The following is a 23,330-nucleotide window of genomic DNA, read 5'->3' on the forward strand; positions in this document are numbered from 1 at the left end:
CATTAGACTCTGATACTAATGTCAGACAAAAGAGAAGCAAAGCAAAGCAGTTACATATGCCTAAATAAGTTTATTATTTTAGGGAGGTAAAAGATTATGCTTTTCTTAACTAAGAATTATTGTCTAAATTACAAATACTTTTCATAACATTTTGTTGTCAATGTCCAAACTTAGCTCAGAAGTTACCTCAAAAGCACTTAGCATTGCCAGATAGCAGTTAAATCTAAAAAGCTGTGGTTAGCTTTTAATTGAATATATCTGAATATAAAACATCCACTGGTTTTTGTACTTTATTAGACTTTGTACTCAAAATCCAAAATGTCCCATTAAAAGTTTTACTTATGAGTGCAAATTAAGACATGTAATACAAAGTGATTTCAAGCATATTCTCTATAGACTATTCACCTAAAAAGATGTCTCATGTGCATACACATACTAACACACACATACGCAAAAACATTCATGTCGATATCACGTTGTACATTAGAAGTAAAACAAAGTGTGACACTGTTGTGGTATTCTAAAGTGCTTACCTATCATCTTTCTGTTGGTCGTAAAGAGATCGGTTGCTTAGAACCATGTGTCTAGTCTTGGTACAGGACTATGGATAAGACATTTGAAAAACAGTCCTTATCTATAGATACACTATTATTTGTTTTTTTGTAAGTGGAAATAATAAACTTAAAAAATATGCTATCCAAATAGGCCAGTGTGTAAAAAATATGATTTGTTTAAAAGTTAATCCCTAATTTTAATTGTTTATAAAATTAGCTTTCTCATATATGTCTGTATCTTACAACTAGGACATGCATCACTTCATCTTTGAACACAGTTGGCTTTGAAAGAGCTCAGGATAATTGGTTCAATAGGAACATCAGCTATGGCTTGTGGATGATAATGAGGGCCTAAGAATATCGCTACATAATAATGGCCTTGGATAATCAGGTGAAACATTTTTAAATTAGTAAAATGTCGAGTTGTTCTGATGCTGTTTCACTTCCACTGCTATGGCTCAATACAGAGACAAAACTGGTCTTCGTTTGCTATGAATCAAAAGCATCATAATATAGAAACTTGCATTGTGAATAAAGCACATTGTTGCAAACTGCCAGAAAGAAGAGAAATGAGCTTTTACCTCACAGGGCTGTTGGAAGAATCTGGGTCATGAGCTGCTACAGTGCCAATGATATTTCCAACTTGGGTAGCTTCTGACACCTCCATGGGGTACAAAGGTGAGGAAAACACGGGGGGCTCGTCCACATCCTCCACAATTATCTTCACCGTTGTCGTGTCGCTGAATGGTCCCAGGCTTAGAAAGCGAGGGTCGGCATCTTTGTTTGCAGCCTCTATCCGAAGTGTGTAACTTGTTTTGGCTTCAAAATCCAGGTCCTGTAAAGAAAGTTATTAGGGAAATTAAATTACCAATTAAATAGTCAGCTAAGCAGAGCCTTTTCATTTATGAATGCCAATAAGCATAGAAAGGACTCCGCCATGAAAATGCACCATCAGCATTCACAAATAATAAATAATAATGCCAATCAGAATCCTTGCCGCTTCTCTGGCTCATAGACAATGGTAAGTGCTTTGGAGCTAACTTAATCCACTCCGCTGCCGTGCATTGCATGGGCAAATGCAAGTCTTTAGAATATTATTTGAAAGACAACTGATAAGATTGAAAACTCTTTCCAACAGGGACATCAATATAATATCCTTCCACCATGTAATTTAACTGCACTATCCATGGTGTGCATTAAAAAGAAAGAAAAAATATAACTTTCCACTGGTTTTCTCATTTAAAAGGTCATCTTTATTGATTTCAGGAACTCCTTTACAATCCTGAGCTGTTAGGTGGTCCAAGGCAGCCACACAGCATAGGTGTGATGTTGAATGTTGTGCCATCTGAAAACACAGCCAGTTCTCGAAGAAGCACCCATTGTTTCTTTCTCCACAATTCCTCTACCAGTATACACTGTGTCTCTGTTTGTGTCTGATGGCTGAGTTACATTCCAAAATCTCAGTCCTGCAACTTTCCAAGATGATTAGCATGCCAACACTTAATTCAAAAATTAGTGACCCCAGTTAAACCATTTGGTAGCTTTAAAAAGTTGTAAGGGCAATTAAATGTTGTCCTAGGAAAGCACCATCTGTGAAAAAAAAAAGAATTACATACAAAACATGCTGAAGTTGTTTGTGACAATAAAAATGCCTCTCTTTTTCAAGGAAGAGAAGAGAAACAGAAACGCTTTCTCTTATTTGCAAATAAAGAGTCACAGATTTTTATGACTTTCAAGCTCAATCTCACCACTGAAAAACTGTCCCCAAATGTTCCTTGCATTCAAAGAGATAAAACAAAAATATCCTTTTTTAAAAAAAAGTAAAGAAATGGACCGAAATGCTACCAAATATAAAGCAAGGTTTACTTAATTGTAATTTTTACCTAATGGTTACATAACAAAAATGTATTAGAGAAAAGGGGCTAAAATGTAATGTTGAGAATTGGAATCCAACTTCATCTCATGTGCACGGGCAGGTGTGTGCATGTATGTGGGAAAGCATATATTCCAAGCCATCCCCAAAGGTGTGGTGCTGACTAAAATAAACAATGTTGTCGTTTAAATAGAAAATAGGATATATAGATACACACACTATATGTATTTATACACTGCATGTATGTCTATATGACAAGCAGGATATACACCTGTACTGTTTATATAAAACATAACGTACACACAGAAACCCATGTACATACAAAATAAATATAGATAGGTGTGTGTTTGCAGCTATATGTTACATAAAACGTTTCCATGGCTCATCCCTGGTTAATACTGAGGGGAAAATATATAAATCAATACTCAAAAATAGGTTTACAAAATCTAGATCAGGGAACACTTACTGAAATTTTTACTGGCTTCACATCTGTCTCATCCAATAGACTGTAAGCTCCAGACTGTTTTGTTAATTACTAGCATTCCCAGAGCCCATTATGAATTCAGTAGATAGAAGGGGGCCCAATAAATTCTTGTTGAATTAGAAAAAACTAGACCACAGATATTCAGGACACACAGCCTTAAAACTGAACTATCTATTTGCCCCAGGGAATCCTGATCACCAAAAGGAGGAAGTGGAGGAAGGAAGAGTCAAGTGTATTGATTTTCTTTACCACAAAACACTTCTTACAATTGCTACAGGAAAATGCAGTTTTAATTCATTCTGAGATTTCATCTGAAAATGCAGGGACATGTGGTACACAGTGCCCTAAAGACCATGTTATTAACAAATTCAGTGATGTTTTGATGATGCTACCTTTTTTGTCTGTTACATAAAAATGTTTCCAGACCCATGGTTCTCAACCAAATGTGGGGATCAGAACTACCCAAGGGTTTTCTGACACATGTGTGGCCCCTTCAAAGATTCGGATTCATCAGATCCAGGACGAAGTGTATGTATTTTTAAAAGGCTCATTGGGTAGTTGTGATGCAAGGCCTCTTGTAAGAAGGCTGACCTCTGTGTTAACATTGTGTCGTGTCCATACATGTTATCCAATATTTAATTTGGGTATTGCTAAGAATAAAAAAGAAAAAAATTATTTACCTAAGTGCATTCACTTACTCTAAACACACACATAGCTTGGATAGTAACCTGTGTACTTTGTTCTTATATTACTTATAAAACTGGCCAATAAGAGAAATCTTACTTTTATATAGTGTGTGTCTGTGTATCACAGAATGTCTTAAAAATCCTGTTTACCATCTCCTTTTCAATCAATTCAAAACCACAACCACTTTTAAGATGTTCATTCAGCTCTATGAAAAGGGATAACAAGTAGTTCTGTATTCACGTAAAAGTTTGACTGGCATATGAAGAAAAATTTAAAATTTACTGCACAAATGAATGCGACTATTTTATGGGAACTTTTTTTTTTAATATGTCTAAAAGGCAACAACATGAGGTATAGACATCTGGATGCCACCGAGTCATAATGAAACACAGTATCATGCATGATGATTGGTTGCCTAAGAGCTATTATGAAAATAGAGCAATAAAATAATTCATAAGGCTATGAATCAAGATTACAGACAAAAGAAATTGCTACACAAAATGATTTTCAGAGCAAATCAGAATCAGCCAGACATCTAGTTTTCAAAGAGGGGTGTGGTGTGACAGATAGGGTTGTTAACCACATTGAAGAGAAAGCTTTTGCAATAAAATTTTAATTCTATTTCTCTTTCTTATTGACTTCTATCTAAGCAATACGTTCTATAACTATTAGATTTAATGAACGGAGTTTTACTTGGGGGAAAAGGAAGTTAAAATAACAACTGAGGAAACACAAAGTAAAAGGTAATGTCTAAACAGATTCTATCCCATAGTGGAACTACATATCACTGGAGACTATATATAATCGGAAAGTAAACCAAAACACTGTTCACCCTGTGGCCCACAACAGCAAGCAGTAGGTAGGGTGAATAACAACCTGGATTCAAACGGGAGTCATGAGACCCAAGCCAGTGATGCCACAGAGCCATTCTGAGACCTGAACAAGGTGTGCTTTCATCTGTCCAGCAACATGCATGTCAGAGACACTGAAAAAGAGAAGCGGCTTGTTTGGTATATATTCCTAGACTACAAAATAGGGCTGTTTACATTTTTTGCCATCAGAGATGATGAACTGCAGGATTAAAAAAACAAAAAACAAACTACAAACTGATGGTCCACATAGGGGAGGCAGGTGGGGGATGGGTGAAACAGGTGAAGGGGATGAAGAGGACACTTTCTTGACGAGAACTGAATAATACACAAAACTGTGCCAGTATAATGAGACGTTAACTATACTAGGATTAAAATAAAACAATTTAAAAAATAAGCATTATAACTAAGGTAGGGGTGAACAACCTTTTCCTGTAAGGAAATAATACTAAATAATTGGGCTTCGCAGGTTGTACATTCTCTGTCACCTGTAAATGAATTAGTGTGGCCATGTGCCAATAATGCTTTACGTACAGGCAATGAAACATCAGTTCTACGTAACTTCTATTTATCACACACCACCCGTCTTCCTCCCATTTTCTCAATCATTTAAAAATATAAAACCATCCATAGTCCTTGAGCTGTACAGAAACAGGCAGTTGTTTGTCAGCCCCTGATCTAAGGAGCCCAAGATAATAAGCTTATTTTTCCAGATTAGATGCTCACCCTTCTTCCTCCTATCCCTTTTACCACAATTAAAATGAACTCTTCGCTATAAGGAGCACACTGTCTTCCAGTTCTTACCACATGATGGTCCTTCTTTCATGTAATTTTGTCTTCCATTTGTTGTATTGAAATATGGAGACCCACCATCACCTTCTTTATTAATGTTCCCATAATCCCCTTACCTAACGGATAATAAAACTTTTTTAAATGGAAAGCTAACCATAAATGAAGTTTTATACACATCTTTAACATGCATTTAAAAAGATGCAAGGCTGGTATTATTAATGGGTGTGAAAATCAAACAGCAGAGAGTTCCAGGGAAAGTCCAAAGTTACATGTGTAGAGGGGGAAGACACACTATGTGAAGTCAAGGCCATGTCCACCCACCACCCATTCCCTTCCTGCTATAAAAAGCAGAATCCAAGAGCAATTAGGGTCTCTTATTATATATGGCATTATCACACTTAGGTTCTGCCCACCTCACCAACATACAGGTTTGCTATAAGGTATTCCTAAATTTAGAACACTTAGAACATTGACTGACAGAGTAACTGCTATATAAATACTCACTTTGTTACTATTACATTATTCTTAGTGCCATTACTTCCTGCTAGATTGTACGCAAATCAAATGAAAGATAAAACCATCCCTTCTTTCCCTATGTTTCTCCCATGACACCTAGGCCTACATCTTCAGTAAAGTCAGTTTATAATATAGTGGCTTGAATTAAAAAAAAACAAACAAAACAAAAAGCCCCAACTATCATTAATAGTGGGATATGCATAGTTGTCCCTGCCATTTTTAGCCTTTTAAATAGTAAAACCTAAGTTAAAACATCATCTTGAATCCATTTAATAAAATCACTGCACTGCATTTTTCTTTCTCCATATCTCTTGGCTTCTGGTCTCCAGCCAAATGTGCTCTCATTAAGCTCAGTGGCCTCCTTTTAGATCTTGCACTTTTGGGCAATGCTTGTGTTGATGTTTAGGAATTGATCCAAGTTAAACTCTTCTTTTGGAAATTGTTCATTCTGCTCTTCTAACCATGGCATGGTACCAAAAGGGCTGATGAGAGAAAGAGAACCAGGGAGAGAGAGTGTGCGCACATACACACACGTGCCTGACTCTATATTTAGTGTCTATGTTTAATGTTGATTTTGTATAAAAGCACTAAGACTATTGTCATTTTTAAAAACACTTCTTTTTCTAGAGATTCCAGCTATCTTTTGGATCAAAGCATATTCTGTTGCTTTCAATATCTTCCCTCCTTGTTGATCAAACTCATACACATCTTTCCCCCCCCCTAAGTAAATGGGCTTAAATGAGGCCATACCTATGGGAAAATAACCCTCAATTACAACGTTCCCTTTGCAATTATTTTACTCTAAATAAATCTACTGTCCAGAACCTTAAAAGTGACCTACAACCTTGAAAAAGCTCTCTCTGCTAGAATAATTTTGTACATTTAAATACAATAAGAAGAGTTCTAAAGTGATTCTCCCAACTAGTTTTCAAAAGCAAAGCATACCTTCATTATGTGCGACTACGCCACTGCCTTTGTCTTCTCCCTCCCCCCGGTTGTGCCTGAGAAAGCCTTAATGTTTCCCCCACTTGCCTTAATTTAGACAGGCTTCTTCCTGCTCTTGGCCCCTGACCTACCATTTCTTAGAGCAGTTAGTATAGAAAGCATGTATTGTAAGTTCATTCTCTGCCCCTTTGAGATGGAAATTTTTTTAAAAAAGTTTCTTGCCATTTTTGCAGCCTAGGAATATCTTCCTCAAGAAACAGGGGAGTCATTTCTTTGAAATGTTATCATCAAGGAAGATGGAGCCTGTAGCTGTGAGCTGCTGTGGAGGGTAGGGGCCAACCTGCAGCCTGAGCCTTGCTCCAAGTTGTAAAACTACCTCCTGTCATGAAGATACAAGAAAATTTACTTTACCTTTAGATAATGCTGTTATTCCCCCTATCCATACACTCTAGCTCTTAACTCAGCAGCCCTCTGTCTCATCTGACTTTAGACTGAATTTGGTATTTTCTAACTTAAAAAAAATTGGAAGACCATCAACTAAATGCATATATGTTTCAGATTTTTAGTTGAACTTATCTACAAAGAGGCAGAACCATAAACTGCTAAATGTATTCCCCATTAACAATACACATTTATATAGTCCTTCCCATATGTAGGTTATCATTCAATGAGTTTTACAATATTAATTTATTAACTGCTATAACTCATTGGTTCTCACAAGATAATACTGTAAAGATCTCTTAACAGATCTTTCTGACAAATCTGGAAACTGAGCCAAGGACAGACTGAGTTCCTCGCTCATAATCACACGGGGTGGCCCCAGTGTCTTTGTTCCCACAGACTAAGAATGAATTGGAAGTATGAATCCGATAATCTAAAACAAACAAAAAGAGTAGTAGTGAATCTCAGTATGATGACAAAGGAAGAAAGTGGGATAAACCATATAAAACTGATATAGGAAATTAGCAGTCCATACTGCAGTGGTGAGAGAGGAATTGAGGGCTCTCATCACCAAACTGTCTACTGCCATCACATATTCTTTCAACTTGAGCACGGAATGCCTAAATCAGCAATTACCCAGATTCTTATCCATACCTAGTTAATGAATGTTTGGCTTTCTTGTTCATGTTCTGTTGTCTGGATTAGCTTTTCAACTCACAGAAATGTTCAACTAGGACTTCTGTATTAATTTCCTACTGCTACAGTAGCAAACCACCACAAATGTAGTGGATTAAAAAAAAAAAAAAACACATCAATTTATTGTCTTACCATTTTGGGATTCAGAGGTCTGAATCAAGGTGTTGACAGGGCTGTGCTCCTTCCCAAGGCTTCAGGGAAGAATCATGCCAGCTTCCAGGAGCCACCTGTAGTCCTGGCTCACAGCCCCTTCTATCTTCCTCTGGTTCTGTCTCCACTCTTCTGACTGAATCTTCCCACATCCCTTGAGATTACCCTGAGCCCTATGAGATAATCCATGATAATCTCTGCATCTCAAGCCCCTTAATTTAATCATGTCTGCAAAATTCCTTTTGTCATGTAAGGTAAACTACTCACAGGTTCCAGGGATTAGCATATGGATATCTTTGGGATGGGGGAGAGGGGCACACGATTCTGTGCACCACCACCACCTACTGTGAATTCAGCAGGCTTTTTTTTTATTTCATAAGCAGAAAATAGAAAACAAGCCTTCCAAATGACTATATTCCTGCCCAGTGTCTAAAACGAGGTTCACACAACAGCTCAGGCAGAGGCCCCTATTTCCCAGCATGCACCACTGACTAAACCCAGTGACTTCCTGTGGAAAAGTCTCACACATTTTCAGGCAGGCTGAATCCAGATTATGACCCAAAGGCAGTTTAGCTCCTACTTTCCTGGCAGCTTTTATCAAACGGCAGCTGATAGTAATTTATTGCATTTTTTAAAAATTACTAATTTATTTTGATCCACACAATTATTTTGTGAGCAATGCTGAAACAGGACAGAAGACTATAGTATATAGTCAGCTGACCTGAGATTCTGTCTTACTTTTGCCATTCCATATAATGTGTAACCTGAAGACTTTTTAGTTTCTTTGGAGCACAGCTGGGACTCAAAGTCTTTTTTTCTACTTTCCCAGCATCCACAGTATTGTACAGCTCCTCTCTTTTCATGTGTTTTTTTCCACTCACTTCTCAAACCTGGGGTGGCCTGTCTTGCTTTGATGAATGTAATGGGGCAGCAGAGATGTGCCAATTCTGGATATCGGCTTCAAGAAACCTTGTAGCTTCTGTTCCCACCATTCTTGGAACAAACCCAACTTAGCAACTGGATGCTATGAGACACATTGGTAGCCCCCCTGGTCCCAGCAGCCAGCCAGCTACCTCCACGCAGAGGCAGAGCCGCAGAGCTGACCAGGAGCTGACCACTGATCCATGTGTAAACCTACCTAAGACCAGCAGAAAAGTCAGCCGGCTGAACCCCCACCAGATTGCTCACCCACAAAATCATGATGTAAACAAATAGTGTTGTTTAAAGTAGTCTTTTTGGGGGGTGATTTAAGTGGCAATGAAGAGCTGACACAGCTGTGGAGAGAAACAGAATGAAAGTTTGGTGGCTTTAGGTTCTGATATGTGATGGCAGCACATCCAGTGAAAATGATCCAAAATAGACTCGAAATGAGCAAATGAAATAGCGAGAGAGGGGTCATATCTAGATGTGCAAATTTCTTTGAATTCCGGGCCCTTGACTTTTCTAATCATCTCCTTATTGGTTTATATCCTGTATTTATTAGCTAAAATAGATTCCAGGATCCATCAGTTCTCTCCCCTACTGATAATACATGCAATTCCTTTTCTTTTATTTATCCAAATATATTTATATTTTAAGTTTTCTTTGTTGATCAGTTATGTATAAACTCTCTTAAAATACCCCACCTAAAAGAAAAAACAATTTCCCTTCTCTGAATCTTTCCCTGCCCTGCTAACTTAAAATTTTCAGTTTCACCAAGTAATGTCGAAAGCATTCTTCCCCTCACTTTATTATGCCTTTTAAGTGATCTCTGTGCCCAACATGGGGCTTGAACTCATGACCATGAGATCATGAACTGCATGCTCCACTGACTGAGCCAGCCAGACACCACTTCCCCTTACTTTATATACATGCTTTAGTGATGTTCTCAAGTGTTCTTTTAGTTTTAATTATCATGCAGATGGTAATGCTTCCCAGACCTAAGTTTGTACTCTAGACCTCTGCCTAGAGCTGCTATTCCTTACTCATGACCTCCTAGATGTTATTACCCAGATATCACAAGCACCTCATATTATTCAAAACCATATTAATCATCTGCACACTCCCATTCTAAAGAAATGACACAATTATTCATCCAGTTACTCATACTAGAAACATTAAGTTTTGTCCTTAAATTCTCTCTTCAACTTTCTTATACAATCATTAAATTTTATCTCTTTCTTAAATATATCTTTCTTAAATATGTCTTTCTTGGAAGCTTACCCATTGAAACTAATTTAGGAAACAACACGCCATGGAAAAGAAGTAAGGAAAAGACTGTACATTATCTGTGACTTGTACTAAGCAAAAAGAAAAAAAAAAGTGATGGACTCACTGGAAAATGTCTTTGACATACACATATTCTGAGAAACTGTTCTGGTAACTGTCAACATCAAAGCAAACAGAAAATACACGTAAGCGAACATGGCCTTTGCCTCTTTGATCAAGACTATCATGTATTGACACTTACATTACTATCAACTTCCTTCAAAGAGTGTCAATTTCTTATTTCCTTTCTAAGCCCTTAAATGCATCTATAATCTTGGCTATTCAAACACGGCTAAGTGTATACCTTAATAAGCAGATGACCTATTTCTATGCATACATGAGCATAATAATTAAAGTATTATAAAGATTTGCTAAAATATACACAGTAACAATGGGCTGGATAAATTGGAAAATATAGTCTGAAATTCACAAGTTAACTACATTCGAGTTACTATATTAATCTTATCACAGTCAGCCTTAAAAACTAAAGTAATAAATAAAATAATTCAAAATGTATGCCTTTCCACAGTCCAACGAGAGAAATATCTTTGTTCCATTTGAGAAATGTGCCTCCACAGCACCAGGATTAATTGAATAAAATCTCTGAAAGAAAAATGTAATGATAAGAAGAAAAATACATTGGAAACGCTGCTGGTTCGACAGACCTCCACCACACATCAGTAGCATTTTATGAAATGCTGAAATACATACTTGACTCTGGGAATTAGCCCCTCATTATTGCAAGTCGTAGACAAAGGACACATTTCAATAACAAGATAGTAAACCCTCGCATTTAGAAATCTGCATGGCAGAGAGAAAGCTGAAAGGAAGCTGTATATTCTAAATCTTCCTCCTGCGCAGTGAAGGGATGTGGGCCACCTTATCAATACTTTGACAATAATGTTCCATTATTTGATAGCTTTGGCCTCATTCAGAATTTTAGAGGTATGAATATAAGGAGATTATAAAGATAGCCTAGAATCAGCCAGGAAAAGCTTAAATGTGCTGTTTGACAGTGACAGTGTGAGCCTCTGAACACTCCATATGCCAGAGATGAATGTGTACTTATCCTTCACAGGAAATGCATCTTGAAAATGTTCATTTTTTACTGTACTGTAACTTTATAGTAATGTATTTTATAAAAGCAAAATCCCATATTTAATGCCTACTGAGGTCTTATATTGAAAACTGAAGTGCATTAGAGGAAAGATTGTCATCTCTCAAAGGAAAAATAGGAAACAAAAGCTCCCACATTGTAAATTATGATGCAGAAATGTAAGGAGAAAAAATTCTAGGTGGAAAGAAGGACAGTTTTCGCTCACATCGGATAATACTTATGTTTACACTTTGTGAATTTGGAAGCCCTGTGTAACAGGTTGTAGAAGTTATCATTAAATCATTCATAAATGACCAAAGCAGCAGTTTTCACTGTGAAACGCTGTATTGAAACAGTATTTAAACTTATATATAATCATGTTTATAATTCTGTGGTAATATCTACAAAAACCTTTAGCCTTTGGGATTCTGCCTCTTTAGTCATATTTAAAAACATTTTCTATATAAGACATTGGAGGAATAATAACATAAGTGAAGGTTCTCTTTCACAATTCTATACTAATTTTTCTTTTTCTAATGTATCTTTAAAAAGATTGTTTTCTTGTCTCTCTCTGCTCTGAAGTTCACTCTATGCAAAGTATAACATATGTAAATGTTTCAAAATATGATAAGTTTGCTCAAACCAGAATAAATCTCATTACAACCATGACAGTGCATTGTTTATGACAAAGCAATGAACTAAAGTTTTATTATACTATAGAGTACGGAGAGAATAAGTTCACATGATTATCAAGCATGGTCCACAGGTACAAAATACCCTATTTCCAAGAGAAATGATGATATAAATAAGCAGTGGAACTCTGTTATCCACATGTGAAATACTATTTAGAGACATTCACAATTACCAGAACAAGTACGTATGTCAACATCCTAGCAGTGCCTGGTGGTAAACATTTTCCTTTAGTTAGGAGACACTAGAAAACCCATCAAAAAATGGGTCATTTTTTTGGACCACCCATAGCATTCTACTGTACATCTAAATGAAAATTTAAAAATATTCTAAGAACAATGTAAGAATGTTTCATTTGTTTTCCTTCAGAATTTCTTAGTTTTAGTAGGAGTGCCCTTGTGACTCAGATTCAGAAATCCATTTTGGACTTCATAGATGATTCTACTACTCCCTAGTACAGAAAGAACACTGGATTTATGGAACTCATACATGTTTTTGCTGACTCCACTCGCTGTGAGAAACCTCTGGAAACATTTTACCTGGAATGAAATACAGAACCCCATTTCACTGAAATCGTGATACATAAAACTAAAAATCAAAATCCTGTCCTTGAGGACCATATGCAGTTGTTAGTTCTGACAGAGGGAATCAGAAAATCTTAAGGATAGACCTCCTTCGTTCTGAAAACAAAACAAAACAAAACAATAACAACAACAAAACAGCTCTCTAAGGAGACTAATTAAATTAAAAAAAAAAATGTTAAGCAAAAGCACTCTTCTGAAATAGAGACTCAGGATCCTGTTGGCTTCATGATGGAAAAACACTTGGATTTGGGGTTAAAGACTGCCCTTATGAGGCTAGTGGACTATACTACTTTAAGATGGAACGTTTTATGGGTAGTGGGCCAAGTATGGATATTCTATTTTTCATGAGTAGAAGCCACTGTCTTTGGATTGAAGACGAAAGTTCATACAACAGCTCTTAGGAGCTACAGCTAAGTTACTGATTTTTAAATTACTTTTGTAGCCATTATTATTGAAAAGTCTTGCTAACCCTAACAGGCCTTCAGTGAATTCTTTGGGAATTTCTAAGCATATAAGCTCATTCATGATTATTTTACTGCTTCATTTCAGTTTGTGGTAGCCTTCTCTCTTATTCCCTTAGGATAAGGTAGATCGCTTTCAATCTAGTTGGGAGTAATAAAGTATTGTTGAATTTTGAACAGCAGTTTAAAGAAGTGGTGGATTTGAGAGGCTAGAAACAGGTTGTGAACTCAGGAACTATTAAAATAGTTTCGGAGTGAGCCATGATAACCAACTTTAGGATAACGCTAAAGAGAACAGAAAAAAACATACAGCCAAGAGCTATTATGGATCAAGGAGGAGCAAGAAGATAGAAATGACTACAAAGATGTAAACTGGGGAAAAAAAAAAAGTGTGCTATTTGACTGTGACCAGAATTAACAGTTAATTCCCCAAAACGTTAAAAAGTAATGTTAAGAAACTGAAGATGAACTTTATTACTGAACTAAATATATCAAATACATATATTTGTGTATATGTTTCTTCCATGCTTTATGCTCTTTATAATATATGAAATGTATGTGTTCAATAAAAATAATTTCAATATATATTTACAATTCTAGAATAGGAACAGATTGATTTCAGATGAATCTTTGAAACCTTTGAGCAACATCGTACCTTATTGCATTCTTTTTATTTTAGACAACAAAACAAATCATTTTGCCAACAGTTGGCCTATCCTAGTTATTAAAACTTTTTTACACAGATTGTCACCAGCTGAGCTAAAATAGCAGCTGTCCACTGGAAATAATTGCAGAAATGTTTTGCCCATTGGCCTAAAATCAAACATATGTTTTCCTGTAACAACTAAAATATAACTTTCTTTATGGACATGTGTTAATTATTGAGGAGTGTTAATTACAGAGTTATACACCTGGATTGTCAGACTGACATAAAATTCCATTATTCGGGGGTGGAGGTTTTCCACATATTTTAATTTTTACTATTTCTAATAATTTTTTTGCAATAATTTTTTTTTTTGATTCAACATTTGTCAAAGATCATGTCTATACAAAGCAGAAGGAATAAATAGCTCATTTTCCTCCTTATCTAATCAGTATTGGGAGCTAATTTAAATATACCATGACAGAGTCTTTAGTTTGGATTATAGGGATTTTCTATCTCCTTTGCACTTATATTTAGGGGATTATGATAAGCTTCACAACTTTTCATGCTCCATACGAATTCCTCAAACACTTCAATTAGTATAAACTGTAAAAAGGAATAACTGATAATGTAGCAAGTCTTCAACATTTCGGTTTCTATTTCCAACTTTGCACTGCTTTCACATATATGGAGTGTCTGTCTAGCTTCCTAACAAAGACTTTTAGTTGATTTTAGAGGTTTCATGCCTGGAATAGTCAATAAAGAAACATACTCACCTCTCCAAAGAGGTCATTTAAAACAGCACATCTCCAGTGTGCCTTACTGTCTTAGCATTACAGATAAGGGCTGTGGGATTACGCAGTAGAGACTAGTCAGGGCATGATTACAAATGTCATTCACGATTCTCTATGATTCTGACACCTCAAAATAAACACAGACCTTTTTTTCCTAAAGTCAAAAGAATAATAGTTCCACACGGTCATTTATTTTGTCCAATACATTCTTCTATCAAAGCAAACATGGCTTTCTGTTTTGTATGCGCTGTGGTGCTACCTTCACAGAACTTAGAAGTAAAGGAAATATTACCTTCTGTATAGTAATGATGCCTTCCTGGGTGTCTTTATCAACAGAAATCTTGAAAATCCCCAGTCCGTCACCATCCACAATTTTGTATTCCATTTCAGCATTAGCACCTATATCTGCATCAGCCGCTTTGATCCTGGCCACAACGGAGGCCACTGGCAGGGACTCTGGGACGTTATACTGGTAAGACCCTGTGAAATTCACATCAAGAAGTGAACAAATTACACAAAGCTAACCCCAAAATACTTAACTATGTGGCCATTTTGCATCATCTTTGCTTAATTTGTTTTTGTATTTTACTTAAAAAATATGCTACGGCAATATGAGATAAAGGACAGGTTTCATATAGACTCCAGAAACTCCTTGGCAATGATCTAATAATAATTAATATGTGACAGCAGAAACAGCCTGAGAAAGGCATGATAAGTGTCTCCATTCCTGTATTTCTACTGGTGAGAAATAAGCTATTTTTAATAATAAATAAATTTAACATAGTTGTACATAAAATTAAGCATGTAACCATTGCATCTAAATAATTAAAATATAATTAATATTAATATTAAAAAATGAAAACAGCAGAACTTAGGCTTCATATGGGCGACAGAAGACTAAATAGTTCTGATTACTTATTGTTAGGATTTATGTAACAGTGTCTTTTACTAAGAAGGTTTCAGACAACTGGACAAGGACATTGATGAAAGATCAGATTAGCTTTATTTTAGCTCATAAATTTATCAGAAATAAGAGTTATCACCGTGGGTTATATGCGGAACTGATTTGGGACACAATGACACAAGAGCAGAGGAGATATTATTTGTACCAAGGAAAGAAAAGTAAGATAGAAAGAGAAGCTTTCTAACTTTCTGTTGTAAAAATTCCTCTTCACCATCCTGCAAGTCAAGGAAAAGAAAAACTCTGGAAAGCAGATGACCATGAATCATCCCTTTGAAACCAGAAAACTCCTCAGAACCATTTTTCTCTAATCATCTGTTTTTTTTTTTTTCCTGCTTCCTCCACCTATTCCATTCCCTTCAGGTTGTTAAATGTGGTATATTTTCACTTTCTTATGAAGAGAAAGATTCTCTTCGAAGGAACTGAAGAAGGAAAATGTAACCATATGAAGGGACCATATTTTCAGCTCAAAATTATTATTGTTAGCAATTTTATAAATTTTGTGAATAGTTACTGATTTAAAAAAAATGAAAAGATATGCTGATGACTTTTGATTGACCCCTTTCACATATCCAAAGCATTCTTAGTAAAATCCAGAAATTTTAAGGATAGAATATTAACAACACATGGTAGAGAGCATCCCGCAAAACTGAAAAACCCAATGACATATCCATGGCTTCCCTCACTTTAATAAGTAAGAGAGCATCTAATAAGCTAGAAAACCTGTACTGTATCTTATCAAATCATAACAACTGAAACAACAAAAATTCTAAATATCAATTCTTACCACTCTAGACTTAAAGAAAAATGTTTATTGTGAGCCCAATATAATTATGTTATTATTTTTCTTATTCTACAACCTTCCTCTCCTCTCCCATTATAAGCTATCAAGGACACAATTAAGGATGAGTTCTTTTTTTTTCTGAATGCTAAACTTAAGAGTAATTTCAACTTTATTTTGTTAGGAGGTATTAAAATGTTCTATAGCAATATCATATAACAGTATTACATATTAAAAATGTATAAAATAAAAATGAAACATCCAAAGACGAAGTATTTGCAGGAAAAAAGTGTCTTTCATGTTTACAGAGAAAGCTTCCTTGACATTGTTCACTTCTAAGATCTGTTTTTGTAAGGAAGTTTCTTTACTCATGTCTATCAAACAAACATTTTAGAGACATAATAGTCTATACAATTTACTTATTTTCCTAAGCATTGTAAAGAAATACCACATATACTTACAAAAGGAAAAAAAAAAAACTAAGAGAGTGAGATGAAATGCTTTTCTATAATCAAGACATTTCTACCTACAATTCCAACCCCCCTTTTTTTCTTGGCTAAGTCAAAAGCCGCTTTGGTCATAGAAACTAAATTGAGGGCATGTGGTTTTCTGGTTCTTTGAATTGACTTCTTTTGAAACACTGAATGTTTGCACAAGAAAGAGATGGTAGAACTGCTAAAGGAATGTTTAATGTGCATGAAGTGGCTAAAAAAAAAGCATGGAGTAAAAAATGAAAAAGTTTAGTGCTCTTCCATTTTTATCTTTAAAAATAAATCAACACTTTCAGTGTATAGAATGCATGAAATTTATCTGAATGTACAATTGGCAACAACTTGTAACTTATAGAACGTGTACAAAGAATATCTTAGAATGAAAAGATGATTATATAAATGAACTTAATAACTGGTATTAAAAATATGAACCAAAGAAAAACCATATTATATTGAAGACAGAAGTAATACAAAGATATGATTGCCTCTTTTCATTTTCAATACACTTTAAATTCTACATTTCTGAATTAAAATCCATGACCCTCATGAAACAAAATTGTGAGAGCATATAGTCAGGTCACTTGTTTGAGAAGTATTTGGAAAGAGTCCTTTTAAAAGACATTTTATAGACTTATAGACTGGCAAGGGAAGTTAGGGCACTTGGAGTATTTAACAAAATAACTTACTTCGAGGAAAGCGAGGTGGGTTATCATTGACATCAGTTAGGGTCACGGTGACTGACGTAGTTCCTGAGAGTCCTCCATTTTGACCAACCATATCCTTTGCCTGAATAACAAGCAAATACTGGTCTTTAGCCTCTCTATCCATGTTTGGAAGGGCGGTCTTGATGACTCCTGCAAAATTTCAAATCCCAGTAAAACGCATCATGAATCATTGCATTTATACTAGCAAAGAACACTGATACAGGTAGCAAGTCACTCCTGAGTTGTTGCCTTTTGTTGTTTTATTTTAAATAATCTTACTGCCTATTAAAGACCAAGGGAACATAATAGTTACATACAATATTACAAAACACAGAGAGTGCGATAACAAGGGAAAAGCAGGGAGGGCTTCTCAATATTGGATAGAGAGGGTTCTCTTTTGGTTTTATGAAAATACGGTTCAGAAATAACAACTTATAAATAAATAACATGAAGTCCTCATCTAAAATAATGGGCAGTAACTTGTGCAGGCACATGACAATGAAACGCTCTTTTTCTTCTCTTTCACCCTCTCTAACCACTTAATTCCCAGGTGATGTGAAATCACTATCACCTTTCAGTTATGGTTCCCATTACCTCTCTTTGAGAAAAAAATAGCTGAAATAGTCTACAAAGCAAAAAACGAGAGTGATTTAATGTTTAATAAGAAAAACACCATTTTAAACTATGGCTATGGTTGTGGTTGTGGTTATGATGCACAATGGTGTTACCCTGTATCGAAAGATCTGAGAAAAAGCACTAAAGATGAGAACGACTATGTTACTATAAATCAGCAACACTGAAAACATTCATGGGTTTTGTTGCTGTTTGTTTGTAATCAATTGCATTGAATATTGATCACCCTTAAGGCTTCAAATGCAGGAGAAATTGATTTCAGACTTTGATTTTGATTGATGGGGAAACTTGACACAGTAGTCATTGGTACAGTAAATTAGTTCTTTTATAACTACTTAATTACTGCCTAAGTATTTAGGCAATAATATTTAAAAATGGGTGGAAATTTAGTTTAACATCATATGTAAATATATAAAATGATATATTTACCTAATATACTTAGTATATGTACATAGAGGGGTTATCAGATAAGAATGTATTTAACATTGATCTATATAGATTCCTACGTAATTATTTCTTGCAATTTCATCTTTTCCAACAAAAACTATGTCTTACCTATCCACCTAGGACCATAGCTTGAAAGATGTCTAATCTATTTTATTAAACAGATTCTACTTTTTATGGGGAGGTCAGAATTTAAATTTTCATTGACTCAGACCTAAGGATGAGAAATTCTGGTATTATGGACTTTTCAGTAGCAAAACAACAGCAAAACCAGCTTGTTTGATAGAGGATGGTTCTTTGGGAATAAAATAATTGCAAATAATTGTTTAATTTGGGATGAAGCTTCTTTCATTCCTCATGTTTAGCATAAAAATGTTATATCCTCCAGATTTGTATTTTTTAAAAGCTGCTAATTTAAAGGCTGATTATTCAATGTACACATGTCATAATGGTGTGCTATATTCTATTGATAATATGTGTTATATTTTATTTATAGTGTATGTTAATTTCAGCAACAAGAATAAGCCTACGGGAAACTATACAAGGCCTGCCCTCTACTTCTATTTGACAGTTTGGTAACTGTTCTAGGGTTGGGAAACAGATGAGCAAAGCCCTTCAATAGCACAGGAAAAATTTAAGCAGTTTGTTATTAGTTCCCAAGATTCCAAGTTAAACAACACTCATCCTGTCTTAAGTGACCATATTTGCGTTTAGTCTGAGCACTAGCCATCAAACACAAACACACCCACACATATACACACAACAACAACACATCAGTATTTTAAGCGTTTGAGTTACACTTCCTTAATTAGGACAGTTTTGTTTTGTTTCTAAACTTTGAACACTTTTTCTCATCAGGCAGTGTTGCTACAAGTACAGCAAATACAGTTTAAGTCACTCCTTCCCTGAATTCTTTTGGCTATCTACACACTGCTTATAGTTAATATGTGAACTATCAAAGAAACATGAAAATCATAAGAAAGAGTCACATACTGGTTTGGTTGATCAGTGTCTACTACCTATTCTTCTTAGTGTCATAATGTTTCCACATGTATTTCATATTTGTCCTTCAATACTTCTGTTAACTCTATGATACAATAAGAGCTGATCTCAGTAATATTGCTACTGAGCATAAAATGTCTTTGTCTAAGAGTTCTGGGACTTACACCTCTCTGTCTTTTTCCTTTCTTTTGTTTCAGATGTTAAACATCCTTTATTTATTTGTAACTCCTTTTTTTTAAAATAAATTGAGGATTGGTTCTCTTTACTATTTGATCATTAAGTGTATCATTAGATAACAAAATATTAATGAGCTGTGTTTAGAATCATTTCCTACTCATTCACTTTTTTTTTTTTTTTAACTTCAGGGCATCTCTTGTTTTTCCTTCCGAAATCAATAGGTACAAGTGAGCTTTCATCCTTACACCTTCATAATGATGGAGAGAGGCCTTAATATCTCAACTAATCAGCAAGGAAAACACGGCAGCCTCATCCTCTCATGGTTTTGCTTGGTGGCATTATTTTTGTAAGGACATGTAACATTATTAAGAAAGAAGTCTGGTAGTCAAAGTTACTCACTTATTTTTCACACTTCTAATTGTTTCTTTACAAGTGATCCTATAAATAGCCCTTTTCCAAAGTAAAAATCATCACAAAGTTTGCAAAGTAACCAGGTGGCAAAGGTAATTTCCAAATACCTCAAATATTAAACATATTTTTGACAAGAATGGAATAATTGGGAGAGAAATGAATTTAAATAAGGACATTCAAAAATAATAGATTTCCAGCCCCATGACTTTTGCTAGCTCCTTAGTTTTAAATAAAACTGTCTACATTTGGCAAAGAGTTCTCAGGCAATGGATCTGATTTGCACTTTGCTATATATTATGGAGAAACACACATACAGCAAATTGCTAACACTACATCTCTGAAGTAGTAAAGGCCAGTTTTGTCTAGCCAGATCTCTATAGTTCTGTGAGATTTTCGTGGAAGACAACAACATTATTTGATTTCAGTATCAGTCATTTTAAGCCACTTATGATAAGAATATTTCCAGTAGCTCTTTAGAAAAGAGATTAGTTCAGATTTTAAGCTTCCTGAATAATAATTTTTCTATAGATGTATCATCTGACCTAATAACCCAGAACTTTCCATTTATGCGTAATCCATGGGCACAAAAAATACTGTGCATATGAAACATTAATTTATCATCACTATTGCTCAACAACTGTCTGGTTTTCAGTCTGGGAACAAATTTTCAGATGATTCTTTTATTTCCTAACAGCCATTTATGATTGTTTTAAAGCATATTGTTTTACCATGGAACTTCTCATGAATATAAATATGTACTAAATGTAACAGATAATAGCTGGTTCTGATAACCACCCCATTTAGGGATCCAAAGAATCCCTGAGACCTGGCATCTACACACTCAGGTCTTGGACTGGTCTAGGGGTCCAGTCAACCACACGACCCAGGTAACACAGGTCTACGGGGCTTCAGCTGTGTGGATCTGAGACATATTAGATGTACATGGTGCATCTCTTCCTATTAGTTTATATTTCTAAATTTGACATCTAAGCTGTGTTTATATTTGGTTTGTCCCTCTGTAAGTGAAGCATATGATAAAACCATAAAAAGTCAGAGGAGAACCAAGGATAGCAAACATGGACGCTTCTAGAACACTAAAGAATTTCAGAGTTGGCATCAAATGAAGAGTCTCTGAGGAAGGGAGTCTTGTAATCTCTGAGAGGACATCCTCAGCAAGCCTGACAGGAAGGAGGGTCCTCCACACCACAGAATGGAATGCATTTCAAGGGCACATGGGGAGGGGCTTTGTTATAACTATATTACTTACATAAAGTTATGGTGTCACAAGTGGGTATGTAATATATGACGCAGGTATTGCGTAGTCACACTTCTATATTAAGAAGGAACTCCTAAATGACAAGTTGTGTGTTATCATTCAATCCATTTTTCAGGGCCAGCTTTATGGCCACATGACCTGTACAGGGGTCACAGGTCCCAGGCTTGTTTCTTGCTGGGTTGATAATTCTTGAAGTCCTGTTAATTTTAGAAGACAGGCCCTGCATTTCCATTTTGAACTGCAAATTATGTAGCCAGTCCTGCCATATATCAAATAGACTGAAACATGGAGTCAATTTGCTTGTAGGTTACAGAGCAGATGAAACCTCAGAATAACCAACCACCAGCCTCCCAGCAGTTTGTGGTCATTATGGAGATGGGTGATGGGAATCTCTGAGTCCTTTTAATGTTGCCTTATCGTGCTCCTAATGCCATTCTGTTTGCTTATTAGAGCAAACTGCTAACATTGGCTTTTGCAGCTACTTACAGTCTTGTCTTCCTGATGGAGAAATAAGGTGGAAAATACAGTTACCCTCTGGTCATCTGGGCTGTGAGTAGTGCTACAGGTATAATACGTGACCGGAAGCTGTGGCCATGCTAGGTTCATGATGTGTGATTACTAAATGGTAATAGGTATTATTAATATTAGAAAAAAAAGCAGAAGTTAAACTTATAGAAATGCATCTAACAGTAATTCCCTGTGCCTGCCTTTTTTTTTTTTTTAAGATTTTGTTTATTTATTGGACAGACAGAGATCACAAGTAGGCAGAGAGGCAGGCAGAGAGAGAGATGAGGAAGCGCGTTCCCTGCTGAGCAGAGAGCCCGATGCGGGGCTCGATCCCAGGACTCGATCCCAGGACCCTGGGATCATGACCTGAGCTGAAGGCAGAGGTTTTGACCCACTGAGCCACCCAGGCACCCCTCCCTGTGCCTATTTTTACAAAATCCCGATTTAGCATATTTCTAGTATTTTTCCTATCAAAAATTTTACTTTCTTTTTTAAAAACTCTTAGATTTAAAGATTTAGAAATTCATGTTATTTCTCACATAGATAAAAATCAACTGACACCAACTATGAAGACTAAGTCAAACTTGACTCACAGATATCCATGCCTTTAAGGCTTGAAAACTTTCCATTTTTATGAAAACAAATAGATTTGTTTTGCAAATAATACACTATCCATATTATAAATTAGCAGAGGACAAAAATTTCCAGGATATCTCTACACTAATGACCGTACAAAGAGAAGTCCCAATGATTACCATAATTACAATATGAAAAACTCTACACAAAACAAAATTAAACTGACCTCTTCATCTCCTACAATACACAGTCCTCGAGATTCTGAAATTAGAATTAATTTGAAGTACTAATAACGTGATACCATGACATGGACGATTGTCTGCTTGCTCAGTCATAGGCCTTACCTTACCTCCACAGAACTTTAAGGAAAAATGATCACTGTACCACAAAGCTAAAATCAAAAGCCAGTCATTAGTACCAGCAAAATATTTAACCCTAGGGAGGAGTGCATGCTATTTCTGGACAGGTTATATAATGCAGGAGTGTATAATTTGTGAGCAAATTGTCAGAAACTTGTCAATGTCTTTGTAGGCTGTGAAGAGTCAATTTATAAGGGAATGGGTGGGTGGATTTATGCTTCTCAGATCTATCATTAAATCAACCACAAGCACACGTTCTATGTTCACAGGATTCATATCATAAATCAAATACTTTTGTTTATTTCTCCTTCAATACTTGCTTAATCAGAACTGTTTCTTCTCTGTTAGACTTTCCAGGTGGCTTTCAGACTCTACCACTATATTGGTATAAAATATGCAAATATATCTCTGTAAAAACTCTATTGGCGAGGTAAGATTGAATTTATTTTTCCGTTCATGCACATTACAACTACCATTTTCAAAAGA

General features: G+C 35.6%; 1 protein-coding gene across 1 annotated transcript in view; it reads right to left on the reverse strand.

The window, feature by feature from the left end:
• CDH7 (cadherin 7) overlaps window positions 1-23,330 on the reverse strand; it is a 119,502-nt gene that overhangs the window by 36,808 nt on the left and 59,364 nt on the right. The window contains exons 5-7 of the mRNA XM_032872262.1: window positions 17,442-17,609; window positions 14,815-15,002; window positions 1,136-1,389 (exon numbers count right to left, since the gene is read on the reverse strand). Coding sequence (XP_032728153.1) covers window positions 1,136-1,389; window positions 14,815-15,002; window positions 17,442-17,609 — 610 coding nt within the window. The remainder of the gene's footprint in view (window positions 1-1,135; window positions 1,390-14,814; window positions 15,003-17,441; window positions 17,610-23,330) is intronic.

This window comes from Lontra canadensis, unplaced genomic scaffold, assembly GCF_010015895.1.
Source record: "Lontra canadensis isolate GAN:19392208 unplaced genomic scaffold, GSC_riverotter_1.0 scaffold44, whole genome shotgun sequence".
In the NCBI taxonomy this organism is placed as follows: domain Eukaryota; kingdom Metazoa; phylum Chordata; class Mammalia; order Carnivora; family Mustelidae; genus Lontra; species Lontra canadensis.